The sequence below is a fragment of the Delphinus delphis genome, chromosome 19, assembly GCF_949987515.2.
Source record: "Delphinus delphis chromosome 19, mDelDel1.2, whole genome shotgun sequence".
Lineage (NCBI taxonomy): Eukaryota > Metazoa > Chordata > Mammalia > Artiodactyla > Delphinidae > Delphinus > Delphinus delphis.
This window is the reverse complement of record NC_082701.1, coordinates 29,425,200-29,445,623: the sequence shown is the minus strand read 5'-3', so window position 1 is coordinate 29,445,623 and position 20,424 is coordinate 29,425,200. Positions and strand designations below refer to the sequence as shown.

Here is a 20,424-nt window from a genome sequence, read left to right as displayed (position 1 = left end):
AGTACAGGTGAGCTAGAAAACAAACATGATGTTTCCATAACTACCAGAATTTGTGTACTATTCATCCTAGTAGATATGCCATGATTTATTAAAATAATACTTGTATCAGCCACGGCAGACCATCCTGTTGGGAATGCACTTTTGAACCTAGAACCATCAGTCTCTGAGGCAAGCCTCAGAAATTACCGAAGCCAGAATCATACATTTAGGATTGGGTTCTTTTCAACTCAGTTACATGCTGTTGCATCACTTTCCAATCCAGTATAAACATTCTATTTAGAAACAGTTGCTATTGTAGCATCCTTCACAGTTGCAATTTCTTCTGTGCTGTCAGATGCCAGTGTAAACTATAAAACTGACAAAATAGAACCTTTAAGACTGGCTGCAGTAGTCTTTAGTGTTCTGCCCAGACTCCACTGACCTTGGAGCTTGCGGTTGTGCTATATTACTGCCTATGTTGAAGTTAACTGCTAACTAATGCTAATTGCTGAAGTTAACCATGGAGAGCTGCAGTCACTTAACATGTGCCTGTTACCAAAATTCTCCCTGACATCATCATAGTTCTTAGGGATATACTGAAATTAGAAATCCTGTCAGGATCCCTTTTTGCAAAAAAAGCAGTCAGGAAGCTATGTGGCTCTTGGGAGCTGGAACCTTCATATTCTGGGCAGCTGGTATAACGTAATTATTGGAATCATGTCATGCTAAGTGTATAACGATCAAAAGGGAAATAAGGTGCCCTTAAATAATTGTCCAGTTCTTAAGTTCTAGGTAAAGAAATAGTGGGATGTTGGGCTAAGCTACATGCACTTTACAATTACCATAAATTCTTACGTGGGCCCATTATCACCTTCAAGGTCCATACAAGTCACTTCGCAAGTTTCAATGCCTTCATTGTTAGGAAAGGGGGGAACTAAGGAGATGTAGGACCACTGCTGAGAAACTTTAGCCAGTGTGGGTTAGGGAGTGAACATGAAACACAGCACGGGTGGGTTATATCAGTGCTATAAAACCTCAGCTTTAAGACAAAGTTAGATTTTAAACCCATGATCTATTAATAATATAGGCAGTCATACAAAAACTGAAGGCAGGAGAAACAAACTACAGTTTGCACCTAATGGTAGTACCCCTGACCGCTGATCCTCCAAGGTGGGTAATAGAAGAGCTATTAACACACAAAGGGACCAAACCACACATAGGAAATGCTGTTTCCCACCTCGTAATCAATTTTATTGTGACCTTTGCCTCTCATCTTAAATATTTCTTGTTTCAGCACCCATCTCTTGAACCACCAGGACTATTTATTAACCAAACTTTTGTTTTTTTTTCAGCCCAAGATAACTGTGTAACCAGGCCAAGTACATGATAGAAGAACACAGGAATGGATTTTCATCTCAAGAATACATAAGTTGGGGGAAGAAACTCAGCTTTTATTGTTAGAATTTGACAGTTTCAAACCCTTGTGGTGGTGGGATGACCATCATCATACAATATTCCACCTAGTAAAGTTTTAGGTGGCCAGTGACCTTATCAATTAGGTCTACTGGTCCTGGCCCAATTCCTAGAACAGTTAGAGAGCCTGGTGCAATCTGAGTACGTCCTGCATCTTCGATTAAACTTACAGTCAGTCCCAGAATTTCTGCATGGGTCAATAATTCAACTAGAGTTTTTTCATCAGGAGCTCTGACCACCACTTTGGGCTGGCCACAGTTTTCCCATTGTTTGAGTAATTCAGGGTTTCTCCTTCGAATTTGCTTGTAGGCAGAAACAGCAGCATGAGAGCACTGGGCAGCCACTTTCCCTTTTCCCATCTTTAAGTCACTTCGAACCACAAGGATCATTTTGTACTCCCCACCCTCTCCTAAGATGCTTGCTTCTGTTCTGGTGTCAGTGTCTGTCTCGCTCACCGAGCTCTTGGGGATCATTCTAAAGCGTTCTCGGAGTCTCCAGCCCAGGCACATGCCACAAGCAATGCCGGCAGCCATGCTGAGTGCACCAGGATTAGTCAAATATTCCATAACCAAGGGTTTGGAGAGCATCTGAAAGGAAAAGAAAGTTGTCACTATCTAGCAGTGGAAAGTTACAGGCTTATCAGATAAAACATCCTGACAGTATATAAGCAGCAATATTTTAATTCATCCAGAAAAAAGGCAAAATATGTTTTGGATCTTAGGCATGTACTATTTTTTCTCCCCTGCGTACTAGAAAAGGTTCAATACAGGTGAAGCAGTTTAGGTCATTTTGAATCTCAATGTGAGGAGTACATCTCTTTCTTGGATACAACAAAGCTCCGTTCCTCAATTTTTGCTAAGTCTTGTGGAGAAAGGAAATGTTCTGTTTTACCAAGATGCCTAAAGGATCTAGAGAAACCAAGATTAACTCACTCTTTCTGGAATATAGTGAGTGCTTATTTACTTGTGTCTTCGTTCTGCATTAATTCTTAATGGGGATGGTACCAACCCCTCAGAGAAGTTCCCGGTTGTCACAACAACGGGCCTGGAGTGAGGTGCGCTGCTGACATTTACTAGACCTTGGCATGGAATGCTAAAAGCCTTACACGTGAAGATTTGTCCCACTGGACATTACAGTAGATGAAAAACTATTAATGTCTGAGAGTAGAACCCAATTTCATTTTGCATACGAACACAAAGTATTTTTTGCATAGTTTTAACACTCAATTTACCAGAAGTATAACTATCATATAAATCAAAGGAAGATAATCCTTTATCCTTATTATGTTAGAAATTCCTATTACCCCAGCAAAGCTGTTCATGGTATTTGAATCATCAATAAAGCACTTATATCAGTCTACATTTGAGACTGTTGGATTCATGACGCTTCAGTGTATAGGCACAAACAGTCATCAGTTTCTTCTAGTGGAATAAATAGTATCTAAGCATTTATACATTGAAATACATGGGGCCATCATGTTTGTAGAACTTACAAGTGGTGCCCTTGGAATTGTACAGTGCATAATCTGTGTGGCATAGATGGCAGTCCTGGAAATACATATTTTACCATAAAGTTCTTTTTTATTCTCTTTTTTGTTAAAATTAGAACATATTAATGTTTTTGAAATTATATGGTAGGCAAAGTATGCAATGTTATCAAATATTTTAAAATGAGAATATAGGGAATCAAACTTTTTGAGATGTAATTCACATACTACAAAATTCACCTTTTTAGCATACAATTCAGTGTTTTTTAATATATCTACAATGTTGTACAACCATCACCACTATCTAATTCCACAACATTTTCACTGCCCCAAAAAGAAACCCCTACACCCATTAGTAGTCCCTTCCCATTTCTCCCTCACCCAGTCTCTGGTAACCACTAATCTACTTTGTCTTTATGGATTTGCCTATTCTGGACATTCATATAAATCAAACCATACAATATGTGGCCTTTTGTTTCAGGCTTCTATCATCCAGCATGATATTTTCAAGGTTCATCCACACTGTAGCATGTATCAATACTTCATTCCTTTTTTTTTTTAATTTATTTATTTGTTTTTGGCTGTGTTGGGTCTTCGTTTCTGCGCGAGGGCTTCCTCTAGTTGCGGCAAGTGGGGGCCACTCTTCATCGCGGTGCGTGGGCCTCTCACTGTCGCGGCCTCTCGTTGTGGAGCACAGGCTCCAGACGCGCAGCCTCAGTCGTTGTGGCTCACGGGCCCAGTTGCTCTGCAGCATGTGGGATCCTCCCAGACCAGGGCTCGAACCCGTGTCCCCTGCTTTGGCAGGCAGATTCTCAACCACTGCGCCACCAAGGAAGCCCCTTCATTCCTTTTTTTACTGATGAATAATATTCCATTGTATGGGTATACCACATATTATTTATCTGTTCATCAGTTGATGGACATCTGGGTTGTTTCTACCTTTTGGCTACTATTAATAATGCTGCTATAAATACAAGTTTTTGTGTGGACATTTGTTTTCACTTGTCTTGGGCTTATACCTAGAAGTCTCACTGCTGGGTCATACAGCAACTCTGTAACTTTGAGGACCTGCCAAACTATTATCTAAAATGGCTATATCATTTTACATTCGTTGCAAGTGACTTTATTTTTTTAAAAACTGTGTGTTGGGCCTGGTAGGGTTGAGAGCGCTTCTCTAGTGCCTTATGACTGAAGTCTCTAATTCAGAAACAAAAAAACCAATGCCTTTGCAAACAGATCTTCATATAAGTCATGGCTGTCTCCAGATCTCAAAGAAGGATTGGGAGGATTATGAGATAAATTGGGCTAACAGACCTTCAGTAATTGTTAGAGAATGATGGAGTACACTTAATATCTGAAGGAAAAGAAAATGACTATAAATTCTTTTGTCTCCAAACTATAAAAATATAATTTAACACATTACACTGCTATACTATGTATCTTGCTTTTCTAAGTCAAACGTACAGTTAATAAAAAAGTGAAACAACCCAATGTCCCCACATTTGCAATGTCAAATTCAAACCCTGCCCTCCCCAGAACAAAACTAATTTCCCTGAAATTGCTACTTAATGTTATAAAACCTGTATCTCCACTTCCTTGGAGTCCATCAGAATCCTTTACTATTCAGTTACTTTCTGAACACCTACCAAAAAATCTCTGCATTTTATAGTAGTTCATGCATCTCCTTCTCTAGTTGGATCCTGTCTGGAGCTACCTTTTTTTTTTTTAAAATGGTTCAATTTCTCCATATCCTCACTAACACTTGTTATTTTCTTTCTTTCTTTCTTTTTTAAAATTTATTTATTTTTGGCTGGGTTGGGTCTTTGTTGCTGCGCACGGGCTTCCTCTAGTTGCGCAAGCAGGGGGCTACTCTTCACTGTGGTGCATAGGCTTCTCATTGCGGTGGCTCCTCTATGTTGTGGAGCATGGGCTCTATGTGCGTGGGCTTCAGCAGTTGTAGCACACGGGCTCAGTAGTTGTGGCTCGTGGGCTCTAGAGCGCAGGCTCAGTAGCTGTGGTGCACGGGCTTAGGTGCTCCGCGGCGTGTGGGATCTTCCCCGACCAGGGCTCAAACCCGTGTCCCCTGCATTGGCAGGCGGATTCTTAACCACTGCACCACCAGGGAAGTCCCTGGAGCTGCCTTCTTAAATGGCCAACTTTTACAGATACAGAGGCAGGAATACCAGGACAATGTGGTGAGGAACGTATTTCCAGAAGCTGAGAGCACTCTGAGACAGTCCATTAGTTTTGGGAAAAAACTAATGTGGGGTAGTTGTGGGGCAGAAGGTAGTTTGAGGCGGGGTCAAGAAAGAGAAACAAAGTGAAAGCAAAGCAGAAAGAAAAAGCAACAGATACAAGGGGCTGTGAAGAAAAAGGAAAGGTTTTTTTTTTTCCCTCTTAGGATGGAAAGATGAGTATATACAAATGTTGAACATATTTATATGTTAATGGATGGACCCAGAGAAAAGGTAGGTAGATGCTCAAGATAGGGAAAGAATAATTAATAATACAAAGCAGTAGGTGGGAGGCACCTAAGTCCCTGTGAAGAGATTTGGTCTTGGAAAGAAGGGACACCTTTCCCAATGTGACAGGTTTAGATGCAGGTAGGGCTGTGGATTTGGAAGCAGGAAATTGTTTCTTGGAGTTATTTTGTACAAAAGTCAAAGTTGAGAAGAGGAAGACTGAAATAAAAGTTACAGCAAAACACAGCAGGATTGCAGAGGAACATTGAAAACATGGTTAGGATTAGTAATGATTTTATAACGGTACCATACCTACCAGTTATGATCTTCTCCAGCAGTACTTAGCAGCCTGAGTATAGGTAAAAATATAGAAGAGATGACTTCATACTTCACAGAGAAAATAGAAGCCAGAAGACTAAAACCACATAACCTCTGCCTCCAAACATATAAACTAAATCTGCTGTACCTATATTCTTCCTTCATCCTCCCCATCTACGACAGATAGTTGGATTTATCCAAGTTTGAATTCTACTAAGAGTAAGCACCAAGATAAGGGGCATAAGGGAATTTAGGGTGAAGGCAAGAATGTTTGAAATGATAAGCCATGAAATCCACATTCTTATAAAATGATTTAAGGACAGGAAGGTGACAGAGGATATGCACATGCTATTAAGAAAAGGTATGATGGAAGTAAGCTGGAAAGGCAGATGGCTGTGGTTAGAGAGAGATGTCTGGGGTTTTGAGTTTGGAAATGGAACATTATAACGTGATGGAAAGTCCCGAGTGTAGCTACAGAAATAGGTTATCTGAATTATAGTCAGAAGTGTGTCATTAAGCTCATCTGCTTTCTTAATTCTTTTATTTTTATGATATATTGCCTCCTTCCTCCCACAAATATTAACTGGTTCTGCTCTAGGATCTGGGGGAATACAGGAGCACACAAAGGAGAAAAAGTCCCTTCTCTCATGGAGCTTATGTTCTGGTAGTGGTTTAGAGATGACTCAGTCCTAATTTTGAATTTCTTTCATTTTATTTTAAGAAAACTTCATGTTGTCATAGCTCAAAGCTTCAGTGGTACTTTGAATGTATTGTGTCATTTGATCCACATAACTGTAAGAAGTTAGCATTAATTCTATATATTGAAAATGAGGAAACTGAGGCAAAGAGAAGTTAAAAAAAACCCAAATGTTTGCTGACTTCCTATGTACCAGACACATACCTTGTGAGACTAGGAATACGGTGAACAATACAGGCCACTGCCAGTTGTTCAGAGATGAGTGGAGGAGAAGACAAATAATTACATGGCTGGTAAATGTTATGAAAAGGCATTAGGGAGAACTTCCTTGGTGGTCCAGTGGTTAAGAATCTGCCTTCCAGGACTTCCCTGGTGGTGCAGTGGTTAAGAATCTGCCTGCCAATGCAGGGGACATGGGTTCGATCCCTGGTCTGGGAAGATCCTACATGCCAAGGAGCAACTACACCCGTGTGCCACAACTACTGAGCCTGTGCTCTAGAGCCCTTGAGCCACAGCTCCTGAGCCCACGCACCACAACCACTGAAGCCCATGCACCTAGAGCCCGTGCTCCACAACAAGAGAAGCCACCACAATGAGAAGCCTGCGCACTGCAACGGAGAGGAGCCCCTGCTCACCACAACTAGAGAAAGCTGGCGTGCAGCAACGAAGACCCAACGCAGCCAAAAAACAAAAAAACAAACAAAAAAAAGAGTCTGCCTTCTAATGCAGGGGACACAGGTTCGATACTTGGTTGGGGAACTAAGATCCCACATGCTGCGGGGCAACTAAGCCTGCGTGCTGCAACTACTGAGCCCACGTACCGCAACTACAGACCTTACGTGCTCTGGAGCCCACATACTATAACTAGAGAGCCTGTGAGCCGCAACTACTGAGCCCTCGTGCCACAACTAGAGATCCCGTGCATAACAACTACAGAGAAGCCCGTATGCCGCAACGAAGAACCTGCGCACTGCAATGAAAGATCCCACGTGCCGCAACTAAGACCTGACACAGCCATAAATAAATAAATACATACATAAATATTTTTTTAAAAAAAGGTGTTGGGGAGTACATAAAGTGCTTTAGCTCAGTGTAGGAGGTCAGGGAAGGCCTCGTCAAAGAAATATTTAAAATGCAACAAAGGATCAGTAAGAAGATAGAAGGATGGAAGATCATTTCAGGCAGAAAGAACACCAAGTGGGCAGGCCAGAGGAGAGAAGTACAATATGTCAAATGACCTGAAAGCAGTCCAGACTGCTGGAAGGTGGAGAGAAAGAGCTGCAGAGAACAAAGTGAGAAAGAAGGGCAGATCACAGAAGGCCTTGTAAGCCATGTTAGATGGTTTGGAATTTACCTTAAGGACAATGAGAAGCTGCTGCAGGGAAATGATTTTTGTTTTCTAAGAGATCACCTGGGACTTCAGTATAAAGACTGAATTAGAAGCTGGTAAGAACAGATACAGGGGATTGATCAGGAGGCTGCTATAATGTAATCATAGTAACAGTTAATAATTGCTAAATTAGGTTTTATATTAGGTGTACATTAGGTATTGACACTCTACATGAATTGTCTCCTTCAATGTTCCCAACAGTCCTTTAAGGTAAATACAGATTATCCCCATTTTTTCAGATGTGAAAATGGGGTACAGAGAATATAAGTAGCTCACCCAAGTTCACAAAGCTAGTAAATGGTAGCCTGACTCCAGAGCCTGTGTTCTTAACACTACTCTGTTGCCTTTCCCAGTAGTCTAGATGAGATGACAGTCACTCAGAGAAGAGTAGTGACAATGGGAAAGGAAAGAAGTGGCTGAGGCACACCTGTATGATTTGGTGACTCACTGGAAGTCTGATGATAAAAGAAAGGGAGAAGTTTAGAATGACACCTAGATTTGAACAAATGGAGATTGCAAGTATACTATTTACTGATGAAGGGATTCTGGTGAAAGAGAAGGTTTGAAAGTAAAAGATACTAAAATCAGTTTTAGATATATTACGTCTGGTTTGACCAAAAGACATCCTGGTTGAGATGTCCAGGAAAAAAAAAAAAGATATATCATTTAAGAGGTCAGAAGATAAGCTTAGGCTAGAAATACATATTTAAAAGAAATTAATATATAACTGAGATTACTGAAGTGATGAAAGTGGGTAAGGCCACTGGGTCAAGTATACCGAGGGAAGAAATGGCTAAACAGAACCTTGAGGAAACAAGCATTTAGGGATAAAAGGAGAATGACAAGGAATGACCATCATAAATGGTTAAGTCATCAGCACCTAGTTTCAGTCCTCTTTCACTGGTGTGCCTAAAATGGTGACAGGGCTGTACTGACATGGTACTTTAAGGCTCTAGACGCCTTTGCAGCCACAAAAAAAGAAAATAAAATTTAATTCTTACTAGAACCCACATCATCTCATAATGCATCTATCATTTAGTTACTACATGATGCTTACATATCAGCAGGACTTCTCTCTGATAATCTAACAACCAGACTACAAATAGAACAAATATTCAATTATACACACACACACACACACACACACACACACACACACACACACAAACTTCTATGTCAAGAATTAGAAGGATTCTCTGCACCAATTTCTAGGTTGCAAAATAACCAAATATCCCACATACCAGACTCAGGTACTATCTGGAGAAAGGAACTACACATGAGCATATGTTGAACATACTCGTCTAAAAGGTCATGATGGAAAGTTTCGCATTTTCTCAGCTTTATTTAAAAACAGATATACCAGTAAGAGTCATCATAAACAGAAAGCAGAAAAAGTTCCAGAAATAACCAAGCTTGTTTATCACTTCTGTCCCATATCTTATGAGGTCTCTAATTCTAAAATGTTGAAATTAATACTAGCATCTCTATTCTTTACGATGTTCTAATCTCCTATCAGCCTGATCAGATCAACATCTAACTCCTGTAAAAAGTGTTTCAGCCTGTCCCCTTTTCTGCATATCTATTATAAACATGTATCAATAAACCCAGTGCTTGAGACTAAGGTAAAAATAACTATCTTAGTCTCATAGACAATCCCGGGCAATGACGGCACTGCCAAAAGAACATGTCCTATAAAACCCTCCTCTTGGTGCCTTCTAATTTCTCAGCCAGATTAAACCTCTTTCACCAATGCTCATGATTCCATTACCTTCTGAGGCATGCTACCCCCATTTATCCTGTTCCACTGGCTACTGCTCCTTGGCCTTTTCCAACCTAAAAATCCTTCCTCTTTGACCCTTAAACCACTGCCTCACTTTTCCTCTTCCCTTCATCTCTAAACTTCTTCAGTTACCTGTCTCCCTTCCCCACTCAACTGAAACTGCTAAGGAATCAGACACCAGTTAATTGCCAAACGCAGCTGCCTCTTTTTAGGCCTCATCTTGAGTTTTCTGCACCACTCACTGACAACTTTTCTTTAAGCTTTCTTCCCTTGAATTCTTTAACCCAACGTTCACCCTAGTATCATCCTATCTTTCTGATACCTTTTTTCCAGTCTCTTTTTCTGGTTGTATGTCCTCTGTTGTCTCCTGCTGTATGTATTATCCAAGCCTACACATTTGGGCCTCTTTTCAGTCTGTATCTACGTTGTCCTATACAGCAACCATTAGCCAAACGTAGTCATTTAAACTTAAATTAAAACTAAATGAAAACTCAGTTCTTCAGTTACATTTAACAATATTTCAAGTGCTCAATAGCTCAACAGCTTAAAAGTGGCTAGCTGCCACTCTATGAGTTAGCGAGATATGGAACATTTCCATGACTGCAGAAAGTTCTATTGGACAGTGCTGGTTTATATACTCTCTTTCCATTCAATCAATTAATCAAGCAATATTTACTGAGGGCCTATTGTGCACAGTTCTGGACCCTGGAGAAGAGCACTGAACAATCTAGTAGGAGGAGACAGACAATAAATAGTTTGTGAAATGAAGAATCTCACTCATTCCTGAATTAACAAATGCTGAGGATTCCTAGAGCGTCTCCCTGGGCACCACACTTGAACTTCCAACTTCTGCTAGATTTTACCACTTAGATGTCTATGAAGTGGTCTAAACTGTGTCCTACACTGAACTCAGTATCTTCCCTTCCCTCTCAAACTTCCTGTAATCTTTCCATATTTGGTTCACTTGTGCCCTAGTTCATCCTAGTCCATCTGCCATTATAATTAATTGTACTTCTAAAGCACAAATCTGATCCTGTAATTTCTCTGCTCGAAAATCACTGGATAAAAGCCTAAGGAATAAGGAAACCAAGTCCCCCTAAAACTGAGTCCCTTACCGAGTTTATGATTAATCTCTCTAACCAAAACTTTATCCCTTTTCTTGTCCGCGGTGACCTCAACCCTGCACTAACTGAATACTAACCAACCAGAGTTGATGACTAAAATTGTTGTCAATAACACTGTCAATACACTAAAACTGCTGTTGTAGATATCATCTACCACTCAGGTTGTTTCTCCAGGGCAAGATGAGCTAACAGACCTCGAGCCACAGACCACCTGGCCAGAGAATCATAAACCAGAGACATCCTGACTCCTGAAACTACAATTAAGGAAAGTCACAGAAATGTTACAAGATGATTAATTCCAGCCTCTTTGTTCTTCCCCTTTAAAAAAACCCCTAACTCAAACACCAAGTTGGAGTGGATTTGAAGCTTGTCTCCCACTCCCTTGCTTGGGGCCCTGCAATAAAGACTGTGCTTTCTTTCACCACAACCCGGTGTCAGTACCCTTTGGGTACCCGTTTGCTACCCGTTGGGTGAGTGGACCCAAGTTCGGTGGGGTAACAATAAAACATAAATCCCTTTGCAGGAATTCAAAGAACTACGCAATTTGGTTTCAACCTACTTTATCCTCCTCTCCTGCTACACAGTGTACTATTCAGCCACACCAAATGACTAGGTATTTTCAAGCAGCAATCTCTCCCTGAAATAATTTTCTCCAATTAAACACACAAAAAATCCTCTTCACCCATGAAGGTGTAGTTCAAACCAAACCTGTCTCTTAAGTCTTTACCACCCCCCAGTCAGTCTTAATTATTTACTTTCCAGAGCCGCTGTAACAATAACACATAACCACTGTAGAGCATAATTCTCAACGTCTAGTACAGTGCCTGGGATTGTTAACGTATTAAATACTCCTTTAGACATTATGTCTGTGTGACACAAGGAGGCAATTTTTCGATCATATTCTTGGAGGCCTTTTCTTTCCTCGTAGGACTCAACAACTTGCTACGCTGTGGGTACTCAATAAATACTCAGCAGAGTGTGGGGCCTGCTCGGTATTTTCTCACATTCGGAACGAATCCATCAATGCTGCCTCAATGGAGGCGTTGCCTGGGAACTAGAAATTCTGGGTCCTTCCCCTCCCCAGCAGCTTGGTCCTTTCTTCCAAAAGACGACTGGCCGAACCGGAACAGTGGCTCCGGCGGCCACTGGGCGGAAGACAGTTTACGAAGAAGATGAAAGGGTAAGGGGGTGGTTATAAAATTAGATAGGAAGAAACATTCCAATTGGAGACAAAATGAAGACCATCCCCCTACCTGTGAGAGGCTGACCTACCTAGAAAACCTCTCCTCCAACTCAGCAGCGGCTTTGCGTTCCTCACTTCTGGGTAACAGACCCTTCTCTCGCGCGAGTTACCCCTTCCGGGGTTCCTTGACAACAAGTTCCGGATCAAGAACCGCGAAGAGAACAGTCATTCTTCCTCTCGCCCCGCCCACAAGTCCCTAACCCACACTCGAACTGAAATCCCGCGACTGTCAGCTGAGGGGGTCGAAAGGAGGGGGGAACGTTTTTCTTCTGGAGGCGGTCTCCCGGAGGGGAAACGGACCGGAAGTGACGTAAGCTAGTTCCGGTTGGCCGGAGCCCTGCGGCGGGTGTGAGAGTCAGTCGTGAGCCGCTTCCAGGATCCGAGATCAGGAGATCCGGAGAAGCCGGAGTCAGAGCGGGTAGGTAAGCGAGAGCGGGGAATTGGGGACGGACGCCTGAGGCTATCCTCAGAGCTTGGCTTCTTCTGCACTTAGACGGTGCAGATCTAGGGCACCGTGATTTTGACTTCAAGCAGTGCTTTAGAGCGCTGCTGACTGTCTCAGTCTGGCAGTAGATATTTGGGACACCTCCCCGTGGTTGGCCACCCGTACTGGACTCCCAACCATTCCCTCTCATCAAGGCGAACTTGGAAGCCGTTCTGAGCTTCTGTAGAGTACCCATCTCCTCTTCCTCTCTGGGTGTCTAGGACCTTAGAGTAAACGAGGAAGGTCTTCCTTGCTGATGACCAAGCTGTTTCTCAGCATTTGTCCGTTGGTTTCTTGCCCCCCCCCCCACCCCGCCAACCACTAGCACATGATTCTGTTTTGTAACCATTTCTAAACAAAATTCAGACGTGCAAGTGCCTTCTAAAGCGTTGGTGGCCAAGGGAATGGGGCCTTCCCTCCGTAGATCTCTTGCAGAGGACCTTCACGTTATTTCCCACTACTTTCATGAAGAATAGCGTTCTCTGCCTTTTCCAAATCCCTGACCCCCTGAATTTCTTTACAGTGGAGGTATTTGCAATAAAACATGAAGGTTAGCTTAATCTCTAAACTTTCAGTAAGCCGTATGTGACCCTGTGTCACGCTGCTTAAGATTATTTGTGACCTCCAGTAAGTTTTGCACTGTTGTCTTTTGTTTTCCTGCAAATTCATGCAAAACTCTCATATAGGCTCTGGCACTGTTTACCTGTCTTGATAACATAGCTCCTTTTCCTAACTTTAATGTCTTTCAGTTCTCCTTTGGGGCTTGTCAGAAATTCTGTAGACAGATTGCACTGATCCTTTGGAGAAGTTCGTACAAGTATTTCTAATGTTGTAATGATAGAGAATTTAATGTTCTGCTACTACCTATTAATTGTATTATCATTAGCCCTGATTTTCGTTGTGTATTCTTAGCATAAATGATGATAGTAAGAAACTGCTATTTACTAGGCAACATTTTATGCATTATAGATTATTTTTTTATTGACCTTTGGAAGAGGTGGTGGTACCCAGACAAATGTGACAAATGTGGCCAATTTGTGTACGTGTGAAATGACTCTACAGTAGAAATCTTTTATATTTTACTTATTTGCCTGTATTATTTTAAAACACTGGAGCATTTTTTTTTCCTTTGAGGAATATATCCTACTTGATTAATATAGTTTAATTCCTTGATTCACAGTCCAGAATAACCAAGTTTCTGAAATACTTCAGTAAATGTTTTAATACCTTTTAGCAATTTAATGCTTTAGAGCTAGTTTAATCAATTTGTTGTTTATTTACATATTGTTCTTATTTTTGAGTTAGAAATTTTTTTTACACTTGTCTTTGAAGTGAGGCAAAAAATTTTTGAAATGTGGAATTATATAAATTAGATGTTACTATTTTTAACAGCTGGTAAATTTGCTTTTTTACTTTATAACTGCCACACCTGGTCTTATATTCTTTTTGTTCAGTCCAGTTATCCAGGGACTGATTATCCAAACTTTCTCACTTTCCAACTTCTTCCTGCCTTTGGCTTGAATTACCAGTTTTTAGGATTGCAAACATCATTAAACTTTAAATCAGAAGACCTAGATTGGAATCTTGGCTCCAACACTTACTGAGCATAGGTTGGCAAGTTACCTAACTTTCTGAGCTGATCTGAATTGTGTTGATTAAAGTACTGCTCACTTCATAGGATTTTTACAGCGATGAAGGGAGATAGTAAATGTGAAATCACTATGTAAATGAAAATATGGTGATATTGTCATTTTACTCTGAAAGCAGGAAATATATCAGTGCAGAATACTGTTACTTTGCATCATTTCAAAATTTGATGTTTTATATTAAGTGTGTTATTTATCTGAAATTTGTCACACACTTTTCTGAGATGATCTTTGCCCTCCTTTTGAACGCAATAAAAGCTAATCAGGAATAGTTTGAAACTGTAATCCACTGTATTAGTCACCTTGGTTTATAAGTAGGTGACTTCAGAATGAGTTTAGTTTTGCATTTGGGAGTTTAAATTTGATCCTTTTTGGCCATCAGGTATTGTTACTTAAGAATTTCCACGTGCAGAGGAAGTTGAACTTTTGGGCACTTACATATAGTTAACTAAAGCCTTACTTACTTATATTATTTCACTGAAACCTATTGAAAGCAATATTTAGAATTAGAAGCAACCTCTGTGAACACAGAGTTAGATTCTTCTCATCTAACAGAGGAGAAAATTAGGGCCCAGAAACAATCAGTAATTGGCTTGCCTGAGGTCATATGGCTTAGGTAGCGCCAGAGCCTGAACTGGAACTGAGGTCCCAAGTGTTCTTTCTTTCTGCTAAGGTTGTCTCCAGGCATCTTTATTTGGTTTCGCAGTATTTCTTGGTTTGCATGAAAATGGTTTTCTTATGTATTAAAGGGATCTGTATGTGTATGTACATTTTTTTCCCTTTTTACCTGATTTTCAGTCTTGTAAATTCTAGGAAAACAAAAACTATGCTTGGCAAAATTTGTGGTGGAATGGAATAAGGATAGAAAAAAGTTAGTTCTGTTCTTCAGAATAGTTATTCTGAGTTCATGCTTCATTACTATCAGGTATCAAGGTGTCTTCTTTCTGGCAAGTGGAAAAGACAGAGGATCTTTGTAACACATGTCTCTACTGAGTGAGTGTCATTGCTAATGATAGGAGGAAACTATAATAATTTCTTTGCTCCTGATAAAAAATTTTCCCAAGCTGTTTGTAATTTTAATATAATTATTTCATTCTAAATAAATAGCCACTGTAGAAGAGTTTATTTTTTGTCTTGGTGAGAATCCTTTTGCTTCCATTGATTTCACAAAACTTGTTTAGTCTCTGACTATAATTTAAAGAGTTTGTCAGTGTTCCAGAAATAAAAAAATCTTCTTAGTAGGTCACCGTGGTGTTTTCTCTTGTTCTAGAGGTTCATTAATAAAACCTTGGTCTTTATAGATTTTCCTGGAAGGACTACGTAGATAGTGTTAAGAGCCTAGGCTATGAATTTAGATTGCCTTAGTTCAAATTCCAGGTCTACTACTGTGCAACCCTTGGGCTAGTCTAGTTACTTAACCTCTTATTATCTCAGTTTCCTCCTAGATATTGAAGTTAGTACACACCTTTATTGTTAGGGTTAAGTGAATAGATTTAAGTAAAGCATTTAGAACAGTGCCTGGCATATAGTTAACCATGATTGTTGTGTCATCATTATCATATGGCCTACTGAGCAGTTACTAAGAACTTTTTCCAGCCCTCTTTCGAAAGCATATCTTTGTGTTCCTGCTTACTTGATTATTGTTTGCTCATTATTAATGAAGTTTCAGTAAATATATATATGTATATATTCACATTTCGTGAATGTTTTACAACATATGCGGGATTCTTAACCAAATGAGTCATTCTTGTAGGCCATTATCTCAACCTTTTTGTGTTATTAACAGTTTACATTATATGTGTAAGCCACAACACAGAATTTGAGAATTGAAATTTGGGGGTTTGATATTTAACAATGTCTTCTAGCACTTACTTTCTTTGCATGAGCAGATTATTTTGCAGTGATATCTATTGTCATATTTATCTGTTCATTCATCCAATCAGTGAACAAACATCTTGTGTCTTAAGCCTTTTACCAGGTTCTGGGAAAAACAGTGGGGAACAAAAACTAATAGATATTTTAGTTAGGAGCCTGACAGAGAGAAAAAAATAATACAAAAATGAAAGAATAAGGGCTTCCCTGATGGCGCAGTGGTTGGGAGTCTGCCTGCTAATGCAGGGGACACGGGTTCGTGCCCTGGTCTGGGAGGATCCCACATGTCGCGGAGCGGCTGGGCCCATGAGCCATGGCTGCTGAGCCTGCGCATCCGGAGCCTGTGCTCCACAACGGGAGAGGCCACAACAGTGAGAGGCCTGCGTACCACAAAAAAAAAAAAAGTGTCATAAATGTTATGAAGGAAACAATCAAGGGTCTGAGAGAGATTTAATGTGGATATATGCTTGTTTAAGACTCTAGTATCGTACACCTAGAATATAGTGACATGAGATGAGATAAGAAACATTCATGGTCCAAGTTATGTAGAACTTTGCAGGCCATGAAAATGAGTTTGGATTTGATTTTGAGTGTAATTAGGAAGTCATTCTACAGTTACAAGTAGAGTAGTATGATTTATAAGTAGTTTACTCTTGCTCATGTGTGAAGGATGAATTGAAGGGGACAAGAGTAGAAATGGAGAGAGACGTTAGGAGTCCATTGAGTAGTCCAAGCGAGAGATGAAAATGGCCTGGACCAGAGTGGTGGCAAAAAAGTGGAGAGCAGTGGGTGGATACTACATATATCTGGAACAGGATTGGTCCTGGATTAGATGTGAGGTGTAAGGAATTGAGAAGAGTCAAGGATGGCTGTGCCTCTGGATTCAGTAACTTGGTGGATGGTTGTGCCAAGTAGTGGGAGAGGGAAGGTTTTGGGAGGGCCAGGTTTGTTACAGGAAGAGGGCTGGGGAGGGAGAAAAAAGCGCGTGTTGAATTTGAGGTGCCTGGGAATCATCTAAGTGCTGCTATTAGGTGTTCCAATCTAGAGGTCAGGACGAAAAATACAAATTCAAGCTAGTATTTTAAACCGTGCAGCTAGATAAGTCACTTGGGGGAAACAGGGAAGAGGAGAGGTCCCAGGTCAGGTAAAAGAGAGCTGGCAAAGGAGACTAAGGAGTGTTTAAAGAAAGAATGATGGGGTACACAGAACTCATAAAAGTGGTTCCACCTAGAGAGTACTAGACAAATGAGGGACAGAGGGGAGCAAGATTTTTCATTTTTTAAAAATTTTATATGTTAGAGCATGCGGAAGTCTTTGCTTATTAAGAATTCTCTTAAGAAATGGTCAGGTCTGTCAAATGCCACTCTCTGGTCTATATGAGGAGAGAATAAAGTCCAGTAAGGTTGAATTGGTTGATCTGACTAGCTACTTCTAACCTCATCATTGTTTGTTTTTTTTTTTGCGGTACGCGGGCCTCTCACTGTTGTGGCCTCTCCCGTTGCGGAGCACAGGCTCCGGATGCACAGGCTCAGTGGCCATGGCTCACGGGCCTAGCCACTCCACGGCATGTGGGATCTTCCCAGACCGGGGCACGAACCCGTGTCCCCTGCACCGGCAGGCGAATTCTCAACCACTGCGCCACCAGGGAAGCCCTAAACTCATCATTTGAGTCTGGTTCCTTCCAGAAACTTTCAGGTCACCACATTTGAAAAGCGTTTAATCAAGCGAATATACAAGATTCTTCTGCTCCTTATAAGTTTTTAAGATCTATTTAGAGGAGATATTATTTTTTATACATATTTTTCAATTTTTACTTTAAAGTAATTATAGGAAGTTGCAGAGATAGTACAGAGTATGATTGGTAGCTGTATGATAATTGCATGTTTAGTTGTTTTTTGTTTTGAGGGGGGCCCCGCACCACGTGGCATGCGGATGTGGGATCTTAGTTCCCCACCCAGGGATCGAACCTGGGCCCTTGGCAATGAGAACATGGAGTCCGAACTACTGGACTGCCAGGGGATTCCCTAGAGGAGCTTTTAGTACTGCTTCTATGGGGCAGAGGAATTTTCTTTAATTTTTTAAAATAATCAGAGCGTATCTATAGTATTTCTATATCTATGAAACTGTAAGTTTTAGAAACTTAAGTGTTTGAATTTATCAGTAACCTTAATAACTATTGGTAAGTGGAACATGCCAGACAGACTCCTGCCTCGAAGTCTTTGCACTTTTTTTTTTCTTTCCCTACAGTGCTCTTACCCATATTTTTCCATGGTCCTTTTCTAATGTCAGATTCTCAGATAAAGCTTCTCTATCCACCCTGTTAAATATTGTGCACAGACACATACATATGCACACATACCAAATTTCTTTATTTTTCATTTGTAGTACTTACCACTATCTGATAATATGTTTGAATATTTGTCTGTTTACTGCTGTGTCTCTAGCATCTCACACTGTGCCTGGCACATAGTATGTACTCAGTAAATATTTGTTAAATGAGTAAATGAAAAATTTATTTTCACAGCTGTGTAATATTTCATTGTACCTTAATTTATTTATCTGTTCTCCTGACAGTGGACATTTGAGTAGTTTATAGCTTTTGCTATTAAGACCAATGTTGCTAAAAATATTATTGTACATATTGGCTCTTCACATGTGCAAGAGGTTCTTTTGGCTATGTACCTAGGCATAGAATTCTAACAAGGGTATGCCAGTATTCAGCTTTACAAGTTGTTTCCCAAACTCTGCTATTGTCGTCCTTCCTAATTCTTGCCAAAGAATGCATGTAAAGAGTGATGTAGTGGATTATAGATTCTTCTCATCATCGTATGCATACCCCTCTGCAATATGATTTTACTTCTAGAGTCTCTTATTCCATCCCTTGACTCTGTACTTGGCTTTGTGACTTGCTCTGGCCAAAGGGACATCAGCAAGTGTGACACAAGGAGAGACTTGAAAAGCACTTGTACATTGGGTCCTGTCTTCTCTTACTGCTCTTTTGAACCCAGAGCCCACCATGTGGGAAAAGCCCAGGCTAACGTACTGGGGCATAGAGGACTAGCTGGACCAAAACAAGGCATCTCAGCTCAGACCTGCCTAGCTTAAGAGCCAAGCTAGCCCAGAGCAGAACTGCCCAACCTAATTCACAGAATCATGAAAAATACTAAATGATTTTTTAAGTTGCTAAGTTTTGGAGTTACGTTGTTAAACATAGCAAAAGATAATGGATATACAACATTGTAAATTAACTATACTCCAATAAAAATTTACAAAAAAAAGATAATGGATACAAATGATACCTCATTGTGATCTTGGTTTATATTTTTAGGATGTCAGTGAGGTCAAGTAGATCCTCTGCTGTGAAATACCTCTTCATGTCTTTTGCCTGTTTTAGTTTTGTAGGATTATTTGTCTTTTTCTTAATAATTTAAAATTATTATCTGCCTACTAGTCCTTTTCGGTTATATCTTTCTGTGGTTTGTCTTCTCACTTAAGATATCTTGTGATGAATTTAAATTTTAATTTCAATGTTGTCCAATTTATCAGTCTTTTTCTTTATGGTTAGCTCTTGCGTATGTCTCAAGAAATCCTTTCCTACCCCAAGGCAGAAAGGCATTTATGTTTTCTTCTGAAAGTTTTGCTTCTTGACTTTTAAATCTTCAGCCCATTTGGAATTAAATTTTATGTGTGGTTCAAAGTAGGGATCCAGATTTTCTTTTCTTTTATGGATAATCAGTTTGATCCCCACTGATCTATCTTGCCATCTCTGTCATGTAGAGTTCCAAATATACAAGAATCTTTTGAGAAGCGACATTTTCTGTTTCTTGGTCAGTTTGTCTATCGCCATACCTATAAAACACATCTTCATTATTTATTACTCTAACATATGTACAGAGAGATAGATATACTCTGGATTCGAGAACTTTGTCAGATACGTGTATTGCAAGTATTTTCTCTCATTCTGTGGCTTACCTTTTTTTTTCTTAACAATGTGTTTCAAAGAGCAAAAGTTTTTAAATTTGTTAAAGTCCAGTTTATACATTTTTTTCTCTTATGGTGCATGCTTTTTAAATCCTAAGAAATATTTGTCTACCCCAAGATCACCAAGATTTTTCCTGTGTTGTTTTGGGTTTTTTTTTTTTCTGGAAGCTTTATGGTTTTAGTTCTTGCATTTAGATCTGTGATCCATTTCAAATCAGGTGTTACATATGAGGGAGGGTCAATGTTCACTTTTTTCATAAGAATGTTCAGTTGAAGTAGACATTCTTTTCACCATTAAATTGCCTTGTACTTTTGTAGAAAAGTAATTGACCCTATGTATGTGGGTCTATTTCTGTATTATCTGTTCTGTTCCATTGATCTGTATCTATCCTTTTGCCAAAACCACACTGTCATGATTACTGTAGCTTTAAAGTAAAGCAAGACTTGAAATCAATTAGTGCAAGTCTTACACCTCTATTCCTTATCCAA

The 20,424-nt window shown here is 40.0% G+C and overlaps 2 protein-coding genes across 4 annotated transcripts in view; one reads left to right on the top strand and one right to left on the bottom strand.

Moving 5' to 3' along the window:
* Nucleotides 1-748: 748 nt before the first annotated feature.
* Nucleotides 749-12,121, bottom strand: PTRH2 (peptidyl-tRNA hydrolase 2). Of its 2 annotated transcripts, none has more exons than XM_059996830.1 (2): nt 11,963-12,118; nt 749-2,039 (listed from the first exon to the last, which is right to left on the bottom strand). In XM_059996830.1, exon 2 carries the CDS (start codon nt 2,037-2,039, stop codon nt 1,500-1,502), a length of 540 nt encoding a protein of 179 aa, XP_059852813.1. In that variant the 5' UTR covers nt 11,963-12,118; the 3' UTR covers nt 749-1,499. The 2 variants fall into 2 exon arrangements, with proteins under 2 accessions (XP_059852813.1, XP_059852812.1); XM_059996829.1 differs by having other exon boundaries at nt 750-2,039; nt 11,982-12,121.
* Nucleotides 12,122-12,259: 138 nt separating this feature from the next.
* Nucleotides 12,260-20,424, top strand: part of VMP1 (vacuole membrane protein 1) — a 126,975-nt gene continuing 118,810 nt past the window's right edge. Inside the window, exon 1 of one of the 2 annotated variants that reach the window (XM_059997114.1) lies at nt 12,260-12,370. The gene's annotated coding sequence lies outside the window, so the exon portion shown is untranslated. Of the gene's footprint in view, nt 12,375-20,424 lie in introns of both variants that reach the window. The other variant, XM_059997115.1, reaches the window with a different exon arrangement.